The sequence below is a fragment of the Astyanax mexicanus genome, chromosome 1 (genome assembly GCF_023375975.1).
Source record: "Astyanax mexicanus isolate ESR-SI-001 chromosome 1, AstMex3_surface, whole genome shotgun sequence".
Taxonomy (NCBI): domain Eukaryota; kingdom Metazoa; phylum Chordata; class Actinopteri; order Characiformes; family Acestrorhamphidae; genus Astyanax; species Astyanax mexicanus.
Genome location: NC_064408.1, coordinates 87,152,514 through 87,172,884, shown reverse-complemented (window position 1 = coordinate 87,172,884; position 20,371 = coordinate 87,152,514). Strand labels below are relative to the sequence as shown.

The window sequence follows — 20,371 nt, the reverse complement described above, 5'->3', positions numbered from 1 at the left end:
CAGATCTGGCTCCAACACTGTAAAATCAGTACTACAATACAACTAAAGGATGTGGTCCAGATCTGGCTCCAACACTGTAAAATCAGTACTACAATACAACTAAAGGATGTGGTCCAGATCTGGCCCCCACACTGTAATATCAGTACTACAATACAACTAAAGGATGTGGTCCAGATCTGGCTCCAACACTGTAAAATCAGTACTACAGTACAACTAAAGGATGTGGTCCAGATCTGGCCCCCACACTGTAAAATCAGTACTACAATACAACTAAAGCATGTGGTCCAGGTCTGGCCCCCACACTGTAAAATCAGTACTACAATACAACTAAAGGATGTGGTCCAGATCTGGCTCCAACACTGTAAAATCAGTACTACAGTACAACTAAAGGATGTGGTCCAGATCTGGCTCCAACACTGTAAAATCAGTACTACAGTACAACTAAAGCATGTGGTCCAGATCTGGCTCCAACACTGTAAAATCAGTACTACAATACAACTAAAGGATGTGGTCCAGATCTGGCCCCCACACTGTAATATCAGTACTACAATACAACTAAAGGATGTGGTCCAGATCTGGCTCCAACACTGTAAAATCAGTACTACAGTACAACTAAAGGATGTGGTCCAGATCTGGCTCCAACACTGTAAAATCAGTACTACAGTACAACTAAAGCATGTGGTCCAGATCTGGCCCCCACACTGTAAAATCAGTACTACAATACAACTAAAGGATGTGGTCCAGATCTGGCTCCAACACTGTAAAATCAGTACTACAATACAACTAAAGGATGTGGTCCAGATCTGGCTCCAACACTGTAAAAATCAGTACTACAATACATCAGGTTTATCTATTTACAGTAACATATTTCTGCATACTACTGTATATAAACACATACAAATATACATACTTGCCATAATCCAAATGTGTGTTATAGCTAAATTATTTATTGTTAATTATATATTATATATTATTCATTTAGTCATTTAATTATGATTATTATTATTATTATTATTATTATTATTATTATTATTATTATTATTATTATTATTATTATTATTATTATTATTATATAATGTGTATCATAAATTAATTACTTTAAAATGTGGATAGCACATTCCACCATCTAAACCCTGGTGTGTTTATATGTGGGGAGGGCAGTGCTGAATGGGACACTGAAGCACGTGCCAGTACACCACACACACACACACACACACAGAGAGAGAGTGTGAAAGTGCTGGGAGAGAGATCGGAGCGTCATGGCGATAGAGGGTGAGTAAACAGAACAGTGTGCTCTGTTTCTGAATTCTCTGTTTCGATTTTATTGCATTTACTCACTGCTGCAGTGCGTTTGTGTGTGTGTGAGTGTGTGTGTATGTGGTTATCGCGGATGTACTCGGACACATTCTCCTCTCTTTGACACACACACACACTCACACAGTACATTTTTGCTGCAGTATGGAGATGCGGGGCTGCTGTGTGCTGTTTGTGTTTATGAAGCTGCAGTGCTGTGTAGTTAGTGAGGTTTATCCTGCACTGTGATTTGCTGTGATGAGAGTCAGAGTCAGTAAAATACAGACGCTCCCTAACTCCCTGCTTCACTCACTGCTGCTGAGCCTCTGCTTACAGTCAGTCAGTAAAATACAGACGCTCCCTAACTACCTGCTTAACTCACTGCTGCTGATGCTCTGCTCAGAGTCAGAGTCAGTAAAATACAGACGCTCCCTAACTACCTGCTTCACTCACTGCTGCTGATGCTCTGCTCAGAGTTAGAGTCAGTAAAATACAGACGCTCCCTAACTACCTGCTTCACTCACTGCTGCTGATGCTCTGCTCAGAGTCAGAGTCAGTAAAATACAGACGCTCCCTAACTACCTGCTTCACTCACTGCTGCTGAGTCTCTGCTTATAGTCAGAGTCAGTAAAATACAGACGCTCCCTAACTACCTGCTTAACTCACTGCTGCTGATGCTCTGCTTAGAGTCAGAGTCAGTAAAATATAGACGCTCCCTAACTCCCTGCTTCACTCACTGGTGCTGAGGCTCTGCTCAGAGTCACAGTCAGTAAAATACAGACGCTCCCTAACTCCCTGCTGCACTCACTGCTGCTGATGCTCTGCTTAGAGTCAGAGTCAGTAAAATATAGACGCTCCCTAACTACCTGCTTCACTCACTGGTGCTGAGGCTCTGCTCAGAGTCACAGTCAGTAAAATACAGACGCTCCCTAACTCCCTGCTTCACTCACTGCTGCTGATGCTCTGCTCAGAGTCAGAGTCAGTAAAATACAGACACTCCCTAACTCCCTTCTTCACTCACTGCTGCTGATGCTCTACTTAGAGTTAGAGTCAGTAAAATACAGATGCTTCCTAACTGCCTGCTTCACTCACTGCTGCTGATGCTCTGCTCAGAGTCAGAGTCAGTAAAAAACAGATGCTCCCTAACTGCCTGCTTCACTCACTGCTGCTGATGCTCTACTTAGAGTCAGAGTCAGTAAAATACAGATGCTCCCTAACTCCCTGCTTCACTCACTGCTGCTGAGCCTCTGCTTATAGTCAGAGTCAGTAAAATACAGATGCTTCCTAACTACCTGCTTCACTCACTGCTGCTGATGCTCTGCTTAGAGTCAGAGTCAGTGAAATACAGACACTCCCTAACTCCCCGCTTCACTCACTGCTCTGCTCAGAGTCAGAGTCAGTAAAATACAGACGCTCCCTAACTCCCTGCTTCACTCACTGCTGCTGATGCTTTGCTCAGAGTCAGAGTCAGTAAAATACAGACGCTCCCCAAACTGTTGCTGCTGCAGATGAACTCATTCAGTAATTTACACACACTCCCTAACTCTGTTTTAATTACTACTGCTGCTGATTACATCTGATGTTTGTAAAACCAAAGTACTACTATTGCTACTATAACTACTGATACTACTACTACCATCATTAATAATGATTGTTGCTATGCAGCATAATGCAGCACCAGTGGTTATTGTACTGTCATTTACATGCATGCAGGTGGTCAGTTTTGTAGACATGCTGACCATACCGCATCACACACTCTGAAAAGATCACAATATTGATTACAATATTATTAATACTGTATCATTAGCATATTGACCAAAAGTAATGTAACAGACTGTTATGCAGGGATGATACTTACTCACAGCTCAGATGTCACAGAGTGAAGAAACAGCACTGACCCTTCAACACTAAATACAAACACACACTTAACCACAACACAGGGTCACACCTCAGAACAGGCCTGTGTGTGTGTGTGTGTGTGTGTGTGTGTGTGTGTATGTGTGTGAAAGAGTCAGAGAAAGAGGGACAGAGAGAGTCAGCCAGTTGCCATGCAGTTGTGACAAAGGGTTTAAAGTTTACATATTGTAACATAATTAGAACAGAGTTTATACCATAAAATAGTCTATAATCGAATTGTATATACTGTTAAATAATATATAAGTACATTTCAGTATATTATTACAATATATTAGCTGTACACTGTAAAGGCACTAAAACATTATTCTGACATAACTGAACTGCTAATAATAAGTTAAAAGCCTATAAAACATCTTATTCTTCTGATAACTTTTGATACTCTAATGTACCAAGTAGAAACTAGATGTTTTGTAGCATTTTATGGTTAAAACCCTTACTCATATCCCTTAAACCACAATGGGTTATATATATTTTTTTATTGATTACCCAATGTTAGAATGAATTAAGAAACAAATGTTTTACACAGCGCTGTATCATATTGTTTTTATTAAAATATGTGTATAGAATTAAAGGAAAAATAACATGACTGGAATTTAAAAAAAGTTAAAACTGATACATGTTAAAGGTTATAAATGTGTTATAAATATTGTATACCTTTGTTCATATATGTTTATAAGAATTTGTATACCTTATCTCTGTCCAAAAGGAAAGTATATCTATTTTTGTCGATTTGTGGATTACTACATAATTTAAACATGTATGAGAATTTCATGATGAATGAATCAACAGAAATTACTTGAAATAAAATCTTTATACAGTGACTTCATTTAAAAGTTTTTTTTCCTTCCCCTGTAAAGCAACTCTTTTGAAGACAAGTTTTTCTTTGGGCAGCTACAATATGTATATTATAAAAAATATTTATGTTTATATATTGTTTTTATGTGTTTGTCCAGCAGGAGGTCGAGGCTGTGGAGTTCATGAGCTCATCTGCGTCCGGCGAGGTAAGAGTCTCTTTATGAGGTCAGGCCTTCTGCATGTGTTAGTACTGTTACAGTGAATGAAATTATCAGAGGGGGGTTAAATTCCCCTCACCCCGCCCCCTGCTTCTGAATTATAAATGCCATATCGAGTTTGGTGAACAAAATCAAGTGTCATGATTAATTCAGAGCAGAGGTTGTGTTTCTGGAGGAGGGAGCAGTGTGTAAACAGTGCAGGGCTTCTCTCGCTTAACCGCTCAGATTTAAATAATCATGTCCTACTTTCTCTCCTCCACATCCGCCCGGTGTGTCCTGCAGCACATCGGCCAATTACGTAACACTGCCATTTAATTACAGCAGAGAGCAGAAGGCTGTGAAGATCAGAGCATCAATAATAAACTAAAGTGTTTTGATTGTAAAAATGTAATTGTAATAACTGTAAAAAGAGTAACAGTACATCTAAAGCAACTCCCTGTTGGTTGCTAGGTGGTTGCTATGGGGTTGTTAGGAAGTTGCTACATTGTTCCAAGTGGTTGTTATGCTGTTGCTAAGTGATTGTTAGGGTGTTACTTTGGGGTTGCAAGGCCGTTGCCGTGCTGTTCCAAGAGATTGCTGTGGGGTTGCTGGGTGGTTGCTATGCTGTTGTTAAGTGATTGTTACAGTGTCACTTTGGGGTTGCTAGTCTGTTGCTATGTTTTTATATTATGTATTAATAATATTTAATACTGAGTAAATGTATGATTGTTAAAGTGCATAATGATTGTTCACCCAGACCAATACACTGGTGGTTGCTAGGTTTTTGTTAGGTGGTTGCTATTGCTATAAGGTTAATAGACAATTTCTATATTGTTCCAACTGGTTGCTATGCTGTTGCAAAATGACACCTGTTTAATGGTTGCTTGGTGGTTCCGACTCTGTTACAGACAATTGCTGTGCATTTGCTTCTTGGTTGCTATGCTGTTGCTAATGATTGTTAGGGTGTTTATCTGGGGTTACTTGGCTGTTGCTTCGCTGTTCTGAGCAATTTCCATAGGGTTGCTGTGTGATTGCTATGCTGTAGCTGAGAGATTTTACAAGTGTTTATTTCTGGCTGCTAAGTGGTCTCTACTCTGTTACAGAAGATTGCTGTGGAGTTGCTTTTTGGTTGCAGTGCTGTTGCTAATGGTTGTTAGGGTGTTTCTCTGGGGTTACTTGACTGTTGCCAATTTCTATAGGGTTGCTGTGTGATTGCTATGCTGTAACAGAGAGATTTTACAGTTGTTGATTTCGGGTTGCTAGGTGGTATCTATGCTGTTCCAAGTGAATGCTGTGGGGTTGCTGGGTGTTTGATGTGCTGTTCCAGTTGGTTGCCATGCAGTTGCTAAGCAGTTGGTACAAAATCCATGGGTGTTGTTATGGAGTTGCACAATATTAATAATATAACTAAAAACTTTCTGTTTTTGATACATCATAGCCTGCTCTGTCATGACATTATACAATAATCAAGTGACCCAAAGAGACCCATAGAGAAGCTAGATTAGCTAACCAAGCATGTCAATAAGCTATTTGACCTAATTTACAGCTATTTACAGCAAAACTAACCAGCTTTCACACACAACATACAAAAAGAAAAAAGAGCTGTATGGAGTTAGCTCTCTAGCTGACCTAGCTAACTAACTTATATCCGCTGCTTCCAGAGAAGAGGAGCTGCATCTGTGGTTAAAGGAGCTATATTTAACATATTCACACATTTGCATCCGTATGTCTGCTTTTACCGCTTTGTACAGGGAAACTCGGTTCTGAAGCTCAGGTGAATCTGTGGAAGAAGATGTTAGATTTAGTGCTAATGTAAGAGTGTAGCAGATAAAACTCACAGTAAACCCACTTTACCAGAACTTAAGAACCTAAAACCTGTTTCTCTGGGTTAGGATGTTTTGGGGTTGGTTTATCCTCTATAAAATGGTAAGACAGAGTAGACATATGCGCATTTGGTTGAATGTGTTAAATTTAGCCTATTATTTTGAGATAAATTTAATGATTTGCATCATCCAAATATTTCATAGGGGGAATGTGTTCATTTTAAACAAATTAATTGAGACACTAAAATGCACATTGGTTATATCCTGCAAGTGATTATTACAAAAAAAAAATTAAAAGAACTGTTAAATGTTTTGACACAATGCACAAAAATAGATTTTGCAAAAAAATTTAAGGATTTAAAGAATTGTAATGATTAGACGTAGATAAAGTGTACTATAGAAAGGGCAAGGCCTTGCAAACATAGAGTAGGCTGTGTTTATTGATGTTTTAAATTATTTATCTGGAAGATACGCACAAGTTGATGTGAACTACAAAATATATGTTTTTAAAATGCCTTTATCTTGACTTTCCATACGTTTGCATTGATGTGTAGACGTTATCATGTTGGTTTAGGTTTTTTTATGTGTAGCGTAAGTGTGGAGTGGGTGAGGATGAGCAGGGTGGCTGGCTGTATTGTGCTGTGTGGAGTATGGAGGGGTGTCAGGTTAACCTTAGGCTTGTGAATTATTCACCACTGGAGGAGATAGATTGGGGACAAGTGTTCGGGACTCACCTGCTGTTGCAACTAAAGCAGGTATTATTATTAGCTTAAACTGCACAAACACATGGAAAAAAAACCCTGGATATTTGCAGTGCTGCTGAAAAAGGAGTGAAATCTTCAGATTGAGGAGGGTTACAGGGCGAAACTGCACTCTGCGCATGCAGGTTTGACCTATTTACAATTTACGTAATGCAGTCGAACAGAGTTCTAGCTAACTCCATGTTTGTTGTTGTGTTTGCTGTTTCATCTCTATACTAGTTTATAGTTACACAGAAATAAATAAATAAATATACAAAGACTCATATTTTATATATTCATGTATGACAAAAAGCTAATATTTCTATTTCATAAAAAGGGATTCTTTAAAGGCTTCTTTTACCCAGTGGATCTATATAAAACCATGACAATTTGAAAAACAAAAACAAAAAAAACAGTTGAATGCTTAAACGGTACCATTTATCAAATGTTTTCCACTAGTCTGAATATCGTGCTAACCAGGAATTAATCAATATGAACATCTCGATGGTTCTCTAAGTTGTCATGATTTTTATATAGAATGAAGAATCAATAAGGAACCCTTTTTGCCAAAAGTGTAACTGCTTTTTCTGTTCATAATTTTTAACCTTGGTACCCTGTTTCTTTCTTTCTTTCTTTCTTTCTTTCTTTCTTTCTTTCTTTCTTTCTTTCTTTTCTTTCTTTCTTTCTTTCTGTCTTCCTCCTTTTTTCCTCTGTCTCTCTATCTCGTTCTGTCCTCAGTGTCTCCTGAGCTGCTGGGTGTTCTCTCCTCCATCGCGGTTTTCATGGCTGTGATCGCTTTATTTTTTCTCTACCTCAGTAACCAGCTCTCAGTGGAGCCCTCGGACAGCCTGGCCTGTTTTGAAGGGTATAAGACGGAGCTGAAAGGTAAATATATGTGTAGTTTTATAAACTTTATAAATTAAGTATTTATAATTATTTATTTATTACTTGTCTATCTGAGACATGTATTTGTTAAGTGATCTAAACAAAAGAAGCTCATATAGGACAAAATATATTATTATATAGCAACCAGATATATTTGGTAAATCTAAAACATTTTACTGGCCCAATGTTTTGTCCAATAGACAAAAAAAAAAATTGACTGCTAAAAATGGGTCCACTGTTGACAGTGCACTCTTGTGAAAGTGTTGTTAATTACATGTTCAGGTATTGTTTTTGCGAAATGATGGAATATGTTAATCTCACTAGATGTGTCTCAAAATGTTTTTAATTATCATATACTATTCATACAACAGTCTGAATTTTAAAATGATAAATATAAGACATTCAGAATAGATTTCAGATGATTTTGTGTCAAGATCTAATTTTCTGTAGTGGGTTAAAGAAGATCTTGCCATACAGTAAGTAGCATACAGGTCTGGATATGTCAGTTGTGCTCAATTTTATTTATGCACAGAGATTTTAGCAAATACTGGGAATACTTATTTTACAGTCTACGTAATCTCCATCTGCTGTATCTGTAGTGTAGTGATCATTAAAGCAGGTAATTGCAGTAGGTGGTAATGATTGTGACGAAAGGGAAGCAACTCTGGCAGAAATCTGGCAGGATATCTCATTAATGGTAAATCAGGCCACTAATCCTCATTTATAAATGAAATGTTACAATGACCATGGCTGCTCTTTGTTTATGTTTCAGAGCACTAATGACTTTGTCGTCTATTTTTCTCTGAATCGTGAAGTGAAATTTGAATGTGATTTTGAAGGCACTATAAACTTATAACTTATAATTTTCACATATTTATTCATGTAGTCTGTTAATGAGAAGCTTATGTTTCTAAATAGCATATCAGTCAAAAACTATTCCATTAACAACACAGTGATTTAACTTACTCAAATTCAGAACTGGCTTTTTGTCTGTTTGGGGATCTAAACACAGCTCAGCCACTCACATGTTTGTTTACACAGCCGGTGCTGACGCATGTTGAGGATAATGAAGTGTTCGAATTCACTTGTGTATCTAGTGCAACTTTGTAAATTAAATAGTCTCTCCATGAATATTGCAAAACTAATAAGGGAGTAGGGATTCATTTCGGTCACAGACCCATTTCCTCATAGTTGGTGGTGCATTTCATGAATCTGTTCCTGAATCCAAATACTTAACTAATTAGGAGGTGCTCAGGTAAATTCCTGGCATGTTTCTATCTTGGCGGCAGAAAAAAGCATTGCGCGACTGATCCGGTGAAACGGCGTCTAAAATCAATAGTCAGTCACGCACCCAAAACTGAATCACCACGAGCACTGCGCTCCAAAATACCCCACACCATCAATTCCCAACTGCAGTGACACTGACCTGGTGTCGCTGTGTTAGTGTATGTTGTGCTGGCATGAGTGGGTCAGACACAACAGAGCTGCTGGAGTTTTTAAACACCTTAGTGTCACTGCTGGACTGAGAATAGTCCACCAACAGCATCTTTGCGGGGAGCATCTTGTAGGCAGTGTCCTGTGGGCAGCGTCCTGTCACAGTGTAGGACTAGAGAATGACAAACACAAACGGTACAGACTTTACACAGACTTTAATTCTACAGGGTGGAGCAGCTGGGTAGGAGTGTCTAGTAGAGTGGATAGTGAGTGAACGCAGTTGGAGTTAGAGTTTAAAATGTCTGATCCACTCATACCAGCACAACATACAGTAACACACCACCACCATACCAATTTCCCTTCTGTGCTGAAAATGATCCACCTGCCAAATAATATCTGCTCTGTGGTGGTCCTGTGGGGTCTTTATCGAACAGAGTGAAAGGAAGATAACAAAATATACAAAAACACAAGGACTACAGTCTGCAGTTATTGCTAAAAAATGTATACTGGGTGTCAAGGACATAACATGACGTCTGATCGGTATATATGATCAAATGCTACAGATATAGCAGTTTGAGTTTAGAGGAAAGAGTGTTCTTTTAAGAGTGAACAGTATAAGTATAACTTATGAAAGGACTGGTTTCTTCATCAGAAAATAGTATGAGGTGAAGCAGGAGACTCATAGCAAAGGCAGACATGGCGTTCTTCAAAAGCTTCCAGCAGAGCCTCCCCTCCGTCTCGTCCCTCCTTGACTCTGTATCCAACACTGTGTCCAGCACTGTGGATGACCTAGCCACTGCCGTAAGTGATGTCACTTACACAGTGAGTGACCAGCTGACGGAGCAGGTCAACACCATCATCAATAAGGTGCAGACTGAGGAAGAGGAAAGGTTGAAGAAGGAGGAAGAGTCTGAGTCTTCAGCACCTGAAGGAAAGCAGAAAGAAAGACGAAACAGCAGACTAAAGAGGCAGGAGACTGAGGCATATGGTGCAGAATATGGTGACGGAACAGGACGGAAAGGCCACAAGATCGACAAGAGCCAGTCTAACTTCAAAAGGAATGCCTTTATAGATGAGGAGGAGGAGATAAGAGAGAGAGAGAAGCAGGAGCAGGAGAGGAAGAATGAGGAAGAGGAGTGGGAGTGGTGTTATGCCCCTTCCAAAGGATGGTATCGCAAAAAAAGAGACCCAAACGAAAGCCAGAACACTGAGAATGTGAATCAGGATGCTAAAGAAGAGGAACCTGGAGGAGAAAAGAGAAATAATAGACAAAATGCAGATGGATCCACCCAAGATGAAGAAACAAAGAAGAAACAGCACATAATTGAAGAACAAAACGATCAAGCCAGTCTTTCCAAAGCCTCTGCAGAAACAAAAGCCTTATCTGATGATGAAGACCAAGAGGAGCGTCCAGAAACATGCAAGAGATCCACCCAAGACCAAGATGAAGAAGAAGATGAGTCTGGCAAAAGAAGAAAGAGCAAAGACAAGGACAAAAAAGGTGGCCAAGAAACCTGTAGAAACTCTGGATCCTCTAAATCCAGGAGAACAGACGGTAAAGGTGAGGGTGTGTACTCTATCTCTGCATTTTCTCTGGTGTGCTATAACCTGGGGAGTGTTAACCCCAGTCTGTTCATCCTTCTGACTCACTTTACACTGTAAGTTAATCCATCTCTGTGTCTCCTCAAGTGACCTGGCAGGACATGCATATGGGATAAGAGCTGTCTTACCACAAAATATTTTGACAACACACAACAATGCTGGGGTGTCAGTGTTTAAACACTGTTTAAGCAACAGTTGTTGCAAGGTTTGTAGCAGTGCTGAGATCTGCTCATGATGATCTCTGACAAAGTGCTTTTCCACCAGGCATTGCAGTGCGGTATTACTACTGATCCCTGATAACACCTTTTGTTGTTATTTCCACTGAAAAGGGACACATATGGAGCTGGGCTTAAAACAATTGGTTTAAATAATGTTAATCACTAATTGTTTGTATCCATCATAATAGCCAATCCAATTGGATGGCTTAAAGGACAAGAAACACAGCCAATTTAGCCCTAAGAATGACAAAACTATGCTATATAAAAGGGTTACTGGTATGCTGAGTTAAGGTTGTGCTTTTTGATTGATTACCTGATTTCAGCACAGCAACAGTATGCAACAGTGATACAAACCACTAGGAATACCCAATCATCAACATCAGCACCTTGCCATGTTGTACAACCTTAAAAACAATTGTAAACACTTAAAAACACCAATGCAACTACTTATGATACCATAGAAACTTGCAAGCAACCCCTTAGAAACACCACATCAGGAAAGAATATACATGTACTCTATAGCTTTATTCAGACATTGTTCTCAATCAAGTTACAGATTGTTCTCGGTTTTTTTCAAGATATACCATAAAATGCTGTACTGCATTGTCCAGTAGAAAAGCACATTTAGATGACAAACTAAATAGAATAGCAGCATTGCAGAAATAGACTCCAAGCCAAGGCCAAGAATAAACACACAGGGTATATGGGGCACACAGTAAAGTGTTCACTCTTTTTTTACACTTTGTTCACTCGTTTCAAGAATGTGATATTAACAAAACAGCTGTTCTTAAATGGTTCTTTTCAAACTATCGGCTTGAATCTTTCTTCTCTATGATGGAAAACCTTTTGTAGATTGTTGATTTGGCAATATATAGTACATATGGAGGTCAAATAACCTTTTTTTAGAACTATTTTCTGGCTTTTATATAGCACCAAATATGGTTCTACTATCACTGTGAATGAAGGAGCCCATTTTTCAGGGGTCCTACATAATATTAAATAATTTTTGTTTAAATGATAGGACTGAAAATGACTGGTTTACTTTTCATATTTTTAAGGTTTTCCATCATTACACTAAGATAAATCATTTACATAGGTGGAAATCTATCTACGTGATCTATGGTATCTATGTGAGTTAAAGAACTCATTTGAAGTATTACTAGTATTTCTCGTACTTTTAGTCACTCTGAGCAAAGAGGATATGTGTGCTAATTAGATGAGTAAAGTGTTATTCTCTTTTCTCCCCCAGATGGAAGCAGTTTGGAAAGAGGTTCCTCAGAGAGCGAGGACGAGACACCAAAGAAGCTGAAAGACCAGAAGCCAAAAGCCAACGGCTGGGAGAACAGGGACCGGTACTCAGCTGAAAACGAGGGCTACAGCAGCGAGGCCTCTGCAGAGCAGGGTGAGAGAGAAGCTGGCACTGGTTTAGTCAAATCATTATAATGGTGTAATTGCAGTATTGATGATTTTGTTTGGTGTGAATTGTATTGTTTGGTGGTGAATGGACCCACCTGAAGAGTTTAAAGCCTCTTAAATCTCCCTCAGCAATTACACCAAATTATTGTGTGTACTTTGCCTCTTGTCTGAGACTAATGGCTGTAGTTGCAGAAGTAATGTTTTCAGATTTACATATTACATTCATTTTATGGACAAATATATTGGGACACCTGTTTATTCCTTGTCTCTATCAAAATAGTTCTTAAAAAATATATTATGATGGATTGCATTCAGCATTAGTGAGGTCAGAATGTTGGATGATTACCTTATACCCAGTTCTTGATTCATCCCAAAATATTGGATAAAGCTCAAAGAACACAACTCAATGGCCTCTAGCCCACACCTGGCATTAGATTCATGTCTATCTGCTCCAGAGGGGCCTATTTTATTGGCAGTACTTCTTTACAGGGAGAAAACAAGCTGTGTGTGCATTGGGTGCATCCTAAAGTATCTCAACACATTCATTAGAAAGAGTGACTACAAACATTTGGACATGTAGGGCCAGTTTCCCAGACAAGGATTAGGCCTAGTCTTGCACTGCACAGCATTTTAAATTGAGGTTGTTATGAACTTACTTATTTCATTTTTCTGCCTCCAAACTCAGGCACCAACACCCAGAGGACAAGACGCCCCAGTCCTCTGAACGAACTGCAGCCGCCCCCTTACCAGGCTCAGGACGACCCGCAGCACGGTCAGTCTGAGGGCAGCGAAGAAGAGGAGGAGGAAGACACGGAAAGCTACTTAAACAAGGGGTATGATGAGGATGCCCCCAGCGAGAGCACGGCCGTGCTGGGCCCGGAGGTGAGCGAGCAGCCCCGCCGTGTCAAACGCTGCACAATACTCTGACCACTGACCACAGACACTCACTGTGCACCTAAGAACGTCTCTTACACTGACTTTCTTTCACATCAGCACCGGACACCGAGGACTGGGATATCTGCAGTGTGAAAATATTGTTCATTTGTTTTGATATCACTTTCTGTTCTACATTTTCTGTTGTTGCCTTTGAATTTCTTTCTGTTTTGTTTTCATATCAGACATCATCATGCGTGTGTACCTTTTTTAAAGGCCAAATGTTTTGTTTGTCATCACCTGAACTCAGTAAACATGACATTTTACACATTCACCTCTCTATTTATTTTTTATTATTTTATCATTTTATAATTTGTACCTCATTTGAGAACTGCACTATTTGCTGCCCTCTGTTGGAGACTGTTGGGAACTCATCTGAGTTTGTGAGTTGAGTGGAGGAGGACGGTGTGGTGGAAGTTCAGCCAGAGGAATGTTCACTTTGGCATAGTTTGGTAAGTCTGGTCCCTGAGGGTGTCCAAAACTGCTTGGTGATCCTGACAGCATTTTCTTTTGCTCTAGCTTCAAAATTGTGGGAGTTAGGATCAGTTCAGGACTAACAAAAACAGTCTGGACTCCTGAGGTGCAACATAAATCTACAGAAGCTGCAAATGCTTTAAGAATAAATGAGCCGGTTCACCAACATGGGCACCCTCATGGAGTTTGTTGTGATATATTCATGGAAGCATATTTTCCTGAAATTGGAAACCACAGAATGTATGTTTAGCAAGCTTTGCTTCAACAAAATATTTAGCCCCTGCATACCTGTAGACCTAGAAGATGGCTTAGTATTTACACGCTACCTTAACCACATAGCTTCAGTGCTAATTTTAGGTGTAAGCTTCTATTAATTAGCTACATTGGCCACATAGTTTCATTGCTAATTTTAGTGCTAATTTTAGATAGAAGCTTTTATTAATTAGCTATTAACTACATTAGCCATATAGCTTCAGTGCTAATTTAAGGCGTAAGCTTATAATAATTAGCTATTAGCTACATTATCCACATAGTTTCATTGCTAATTTTAGTGCTAATTTTAGGTGTAAGCTTTTATTAATGAGCTATTAGCTGCATTAGCCACATAGCTTCAGTGCTAATTTTAGGTGTAAACTTCTATTAATTAGCTATTAGCTACATTATCCACATAGCTTCAGTGCTAATTTGTGGGGTTTAAGTATACATCACTATGCAGCATGAATAACCTTTTTTCTCCTGTAGTAATTGGTGGAGTATAAACCTTCTATTACATGTTTGGTGTGTTAGGTTCATGGCTTCAGTTTCGGCTATAAATTACCTATGCTTCAATGCTTTTTGATAAAGTATTAGTTTCTTTCAGGTGTGAACTACATTAGACTCATAGCTTCAGTTATAATTGGTAGAGTATAGGCTTCTGTACATTTTTATCTACATTAGCCTTGTTGCTCTAGTAAAGAACCAGACAGCAAACATGTCTTCTCTAATTGACTATTATGGGCACTACTTTTGATGAAGCATTGAGTGTTGGCCTACTTGTCATGTTCTGTTCTATGGTTTGTGCTTGCTATGCTGCACTGTACAGAGCTGTCACTGATTTTTCCTTTTACTCTATTTCTCTATTCTTCCATACCAATTTTTTTAACCTTTTTTTAATCTTTTTTTCTATCCCTCTTACTTTTTTCGTTCTTTTACCTTAAGTCTCACTTTCACCCTCTCTCCCCTTCTAACTGTTTCTTTCTCTCTTTTTCTCTCCCTCTGTTTCCTGTAGGACTCCTCAGTGGCCCGAGTGCCAGATTTTTATGAGCCAGAGGTTCTAGGGAAGTATGGTACGCTGGACGTTGCATTTGAATACGACTCGAGTACACAACACCTGGCTGTGACAGTAACTGCTGCTACTGATATCCCAGCACTAAAGACCACAGGCAACATCTCCTGGCAGGTCCACCTGGTGCTGCTGCCCACAAAGAAGCAGCGTGCCAAGACTGGGGTGCAGAAGGGGCCGTGCCCTGTCTTCACTGAGACTTTCCGTTTCTCCCCGGTGGAGCAGGATGCACTGAGAGAGTATGCTGTCAGGTTTCGCCTCTACAGCGTCCGGCACAGAAAGAAGGAAAAAGTTCTTGGGGAAAAGGTGTTTTACCTGACCAAACTCAATCTGCAGGGCAAAACAGCACTGCCTGTAACACTGGAGCCTGGATCCGCAGTCCCTGTGAGTGTCTTTGTGTGTGTTTATATTGAGTGTGCAAAAATATATTACAAATTGATATACTGCTCACAAATATTATGTAATACTTGATGTTAAGCCTGTCACGATAATATTTTTTTGTGGACGATATATTGTCTCAGAAAATATTGCGATACACAATATATATTTTTTTATTTTTAATATTTTTGTAATTTTAAGATTAAATGCCTTTGAAATAATGATAACAGAATAGCATAAAAAGCAATTATACACTTTTTAAAGACAACAAAATTTGAATGAATCATTTATTATAATTAGTTTGGGAATTATATACTTTTTTCTTCACCTACTTTAGTCCACACTGTGTGTATGGAGTCACAGTTACTAAAGCATGACGATATCACGATTATCAAAAATAATTGAGGTCATGTTAATTTATTGTACAATAAATTGATATTGCAATTATTGTGACAGGCCTACTTGATGTGGTGATGAGGTGGCAAAGCATTTGGAATCTTAGATGATGGCAGGACGATTGCTATGCAATTCCAATTGGATTTTTATGCTATTGCTTTGGTGTCTGTTTCAAGTTTTTAATATGATGAAATTTGAATGAATATTGAAAAACTGTACTTTGCAAACTGCTAAATTCCTATAAACAATAAAGGACCAATTGCAGTCTGTTTTAAAAATAAAATGTGTGTAATTAGAACCAATCAAAGTCAGAGTGAAGGTTCAGAACAAACAACAGATTACTATTATTACTATTATTCGAACCAATCACAGTCCAGCAGTTGTTGAAACCACACAATACAATCCCACCGTGTTTTGACTGAAAGTGTGATTTAGAAATACTTTGTTTCCGTATTTGAGATATCCTGCCACACTATGACATACGTAAATTGTAAATGTTGTTAGTTTAGAGATGCAATGTTTACTATAATTCAGTGGAGAATTCATGAACGTGTGTTTTTAAAAGGTGTTTATTAGCAGCGTTATCTGTGTGGTTGTTCCGCAGGGCTGTGGGTCGTTGGTAAGTGTGTCACGCAGCGTGGGTGCTTTGTCCTATCACTCCACCGGTGAGTCATCCACTCCAGAGCTGCTGCTTGGCTTACTCTACAACTCCAGCACCGGCAGGCTCGCTGCTGAGGTCATCAAAGGCAGCCACTTTAAAAACTCTGCCACTGACCAGCCGCCCAGTAAGAACTAACACTCTCATCACGCTCTTCCTGCAGGGCACTGATAAGGCCTTACTTCCTGTTTCTTGTTCTTTTTCTGACACATGCTCCTTTCTTTCTCTCACTTTATCTTTCCAACTTCCCTTCCCTACTCCCCGGCCTGTAGGTGGCCTCTTCTGCTGTATAAAGCGCTTTATTGGGGGGCAGTTGTATATTATGCGAGGTAAGTTATTGCCCTTTAGCTTTCTGTCCACACTGGAAGGTATGATGTAAAAAGGGCTTATCGGACAATGTAAATATAATCAGTATAATGAGCCTTCTTTGAATAAATATTTATCTTATACCTGTGGAGAGAATTTTGAGAAATGCTTGGGGTTCCCCTTTAGGTCTAATATTTTGGACTGCATATTTTACTTGAGTTTTTTTTCTTCCTGCTACTGCTACTGTAGAATAAATACAAAAACTGCTACAGCTGACTTTAAACAAATATTTTTGATAAATATAATTAATGTTCCCTTTCTAGATTTCAAGAATCTAATACTGTGGCTCTGCTCCATACTTAATTTAAAACAGTGAGTCACTCAATGTCAGTGTGTTAGGAATTATTGGATAAACTTTATCAAAATAAACATATATAAATAAATATATTTGCTGCATTAGCCTTTTCAATATTTTGCTAAAAAATCTTGTAATGTTTTTTGCTAGCTAGGGCCTTGATGAGCCATTATTACATTGCAGAGAACAGTTCCCATTTGTAAATTTAAACTATTTTTTTTTTACGTTTTTTGCAAAAACAGTGTCCTATATATGGAGACAGTAGTTTATTATAATATTACATTTGGGATCAGAAGGACCCAATTATCCAAATGCAAAATGTTTGTCTTTTACAATAAGTAAATAAACTAGTTTCAAACACAAAACGCAGAATTTAACCCCTATCTAACCATTATTTCTGTGTGAACTGGCTGTAGAAACCTATGACTAGGATTCTCTCCATTTTGTTTCCAATCAATTAAGTGTAATGTTGTAGATGGCCTCCATGAAACAAAAAATTAAATATCAGCACACAGGATCTTAAAAGGTTAATGAGTTTGGCATGCAGTTAGCATCTTGTTTATTCTTGGTTATATAAACTTTATGTAAGCAACACTTTTTCCCCCCTGCAGACACATATGTGAAGCTGGTCATGCTGGACTCGAAGGGAAAAGAGATGTCTAAGTGTAAGACGTCTGTTTGCCGTGGTCAGCCAAACCCCACCTATAAGGAGACCTTCATGTTCCAGGTGGCGCTGTTTCAGCTGTCAGAGGTGACACTACAGGTGATGGTGTACAGTCGACGCAGCAGCATGAGACGAAGGGAGCGGGTGGGCTGGGTTTCGCTCGGCCTCAACAGCACTACGGAGGAGCAGGAGGAGCACTGGGCCCAGATGAAGGAGGCTGAGGGCCGGCAGGTGTGCCAGTGGCATACACTCCTGGACTCTTAGGATGGAGAATGGACTCGAAAGAGTGGATTGTAGAGGTGAGAGGAGTCACAATCTGTTGGCTTAAGTAGGGAAAGACACAGAAGTGTCATAAAACGGGTTATTCCAACAGTTAAAATATGTTTCAAAATGGTGAAAAACTGCTATCACTAGTTGATGACCTATGATTGGTTGGGAAAAGGCACATAAAGAGCAGTTTTGCTAAAGTAAGCTGCTAACTTATGTAGGTTTGATGGGAAAGGGCATTAAAATGTCAGAAATACGTTAAATATAGCCTGTACCCTAGGTTGTAATAAGCCAAGTGAAGCCATGAAAAGTTTAGAAAACTGCTACAGCCAGCTTCCTGCATTTTTGTCGGAGAGAGGGCTAAAATGACAAGAAACAGCTAAATCTATTTGCTAACCTGTTCTGGTAAAAACAACATAAAATAAGGACAAACAGCTTTTTTGTTGAGTAACAGACATGTTGAGAAGCTGCTTAAGTTGCTCTTTAGAACCAAGGTTTTGGTATTAGACAGCATAAACATATTGGAAAGCTAACCTAGCTAACCTGTCAACCCAGCTTTCAGTGGAAAATGGCTTGGAATGATCAGGACACTGCTAAAGTTAACTGTTACAATGCTACATTTTAATAGGAGAATATCTCTTTATAGTGTGGAAAAGTATCAAAAGCACTGTGTGCAGAGGGATAATTTCTGGCATAATCAGCATTAGAAATGGACTGCCCTGCAAGATATCGGCGTGGAGAAAAGCGTCCTTACACAGGAACTGAACAATTGAAGAGAAAAATAGGAGCCCTGGTGTGGCACTGAAGAACAACCTCATTTTCACGAAGGCTATGCATCTGAACTTAAACCAACAACCTGCCACCAAGTTGCACCATGACTTTGCTGGAAACCTGAGACTGTTTAACGACTTGCAACACTTCCTCCTTGAGCCAGTTGGCTAAGCAAAGTGAGGAAACATGATTTTCAGGTTTGATTTCCAATATGCATGAAATTTACTGCCATTGTAAACAGAGATAAGCATTTTATCGCAAACCAGCCAGCGTAGGACCAACAAGCATGTGACTTAATTCTTACTCTTCTAAAAGGGATGTGTTCACCGTACACCACACCAGCACTGCAGCTACATGTATACACAAGTGGAGTCCATGCTGTATACTAATTATATGGGGCTATCTACTGTATGAATCCAGTATGCAGCTTCACAAAAAAACTTTTTCCTGCATCAGGCCAGTCTATGCAAAAACAACAAACTGGTGTGAGCTGGTCTGAGAAAGTGATGACTGAGGATTTTCTCTTAAAAAAACTGGATTTCACTCTCTTACAACTCCAAAATGTTTTCTAAAAATAAAAAGTTTGCACTGGACAATCTAGTCTGTTGTGGTTTGTAATAAGTGAAATACAATACACAACAATGTTAAACCGTATCAAAGCTCAGCCTTCTTTTTCAGCTCACAAATATCAATATAACTATATATAACTAGCTTGAAAGGACTGGACATTTACCTGTCTGTTAAGGCTAATTTCTGTTAGCTTTCTAATGCATTTCTAATACCATGTTAGCACCAAAAAACAACAATGACCTTTAACATTAAGATGTTTCTTCTAGATTAAATCTGATCTTTCCAAGCCTGTGAAAGAGACTGCATGTTGAGATTTAATAATTTTGTTGCCACTAAGTCTTAATATCAAATTACACTAATACTGTAATACTACAGTGCTTTTACACAATACATCAAACACAAATTAAAGATATGTATTTTTTATGCTTCCCCACTGTGGCACAAAAGCTTTTCCCAGTTTACTTTAGTGGTGTGCAGATGTGCGCGTCATGCTGCATCTAAGGGGAAATAGCTGGTATTTCCTGAACGCAGTGTGTTTATCTCATCATGACAAACAACGTCTTCTCCCTCACTTTGTAATGCCACAGCAGTACCTCACTCAAAAACACAATAACCTGTCACACATTTTTGTGTAGTAGCTAGGTACAAAACATTTTGTTTCATAGTGGACATGGTAGTGTTTTTTTTTTTTTTTTTATAAAAACACATAATTAAAAGCTCATTCTGATCTGTTTTGGATTTAATGTATTTTTTCTTATATATTTTACACCAGCAGCTTCAAGTAGCTTGGCCAATCAGATTAAACACAAATAGAAACTGAAGTGAGGTGGCTCTGGTTGCCTTTTTAGGATTTAAAATAAGAAATAAAGTCGGCAACTCAGACCAAATCTGCAGTTTACACAAAGTGCAAAAACATTATTGTAACATAAATTAACAGGAATAAGCAGATTTATCAGTC

General features: G+C 38.9%; 1 protein-coding gene across 4 annotated transcripts; it reads left to right on the top strand.

Moving 5' to 3' along the window:
- Positions 1-1,196: 1,196 nt before the first annotated feature.
- On the top strand, positions 1,197-19,519 carry syt14b (synaptotagmin XIVb). 4 transcript variants are annotated; one of them, XM_049485255.1, is made up of 11 exons: positions 1,240-1,272; positions 4,167-4,211; positions 7,583-7,650; positions 9,737-10,645; positions 12,154-12,306; positions 13,006-13,202; positions 14,995-15,432; positions 16,427-16,607; positions 16,753-16,809; positions 17,753-18,104; positions 18,719-19,519. In XM_049485255.1, the coding sequence occupies exons 4-10, from the start codon at positions 9,781-9,783 to the stop codon at positions 18,067-18,069; spliced, it is 2,208 nt and encodes a 735-aa protein (XP_049341212.1). In that variant the 5' UTR covers positions 1,240-1,272; positions 4,167-4,211; positions 7,583-7,650; positions 9,737-9,780; the 3' UTR covers positions 18,070-18,104; positions 18,719-19,519. The 4 variants fall into 4 exon arrangements, with proteins under 4 accessions (XP_022539864.1, XP_022539866.1, XP_049341209.1 ...); XM_049485252.1 differs by having other exon boundaries at positions 1,230-1,272; positions 4,164-4,211; positions 17,753-19,516; XM_022684143.2 differs by lacking the exon at positions 9,737-10,645 and having other exon boundaries at positions 1,197-1,272; positions 4,164-4,211; positions 7,504-7,650; positions 17,753-19,511.
- The last annotated feature ends 852 nt before the right edge of the window (positions 19,520-20,371 follow it).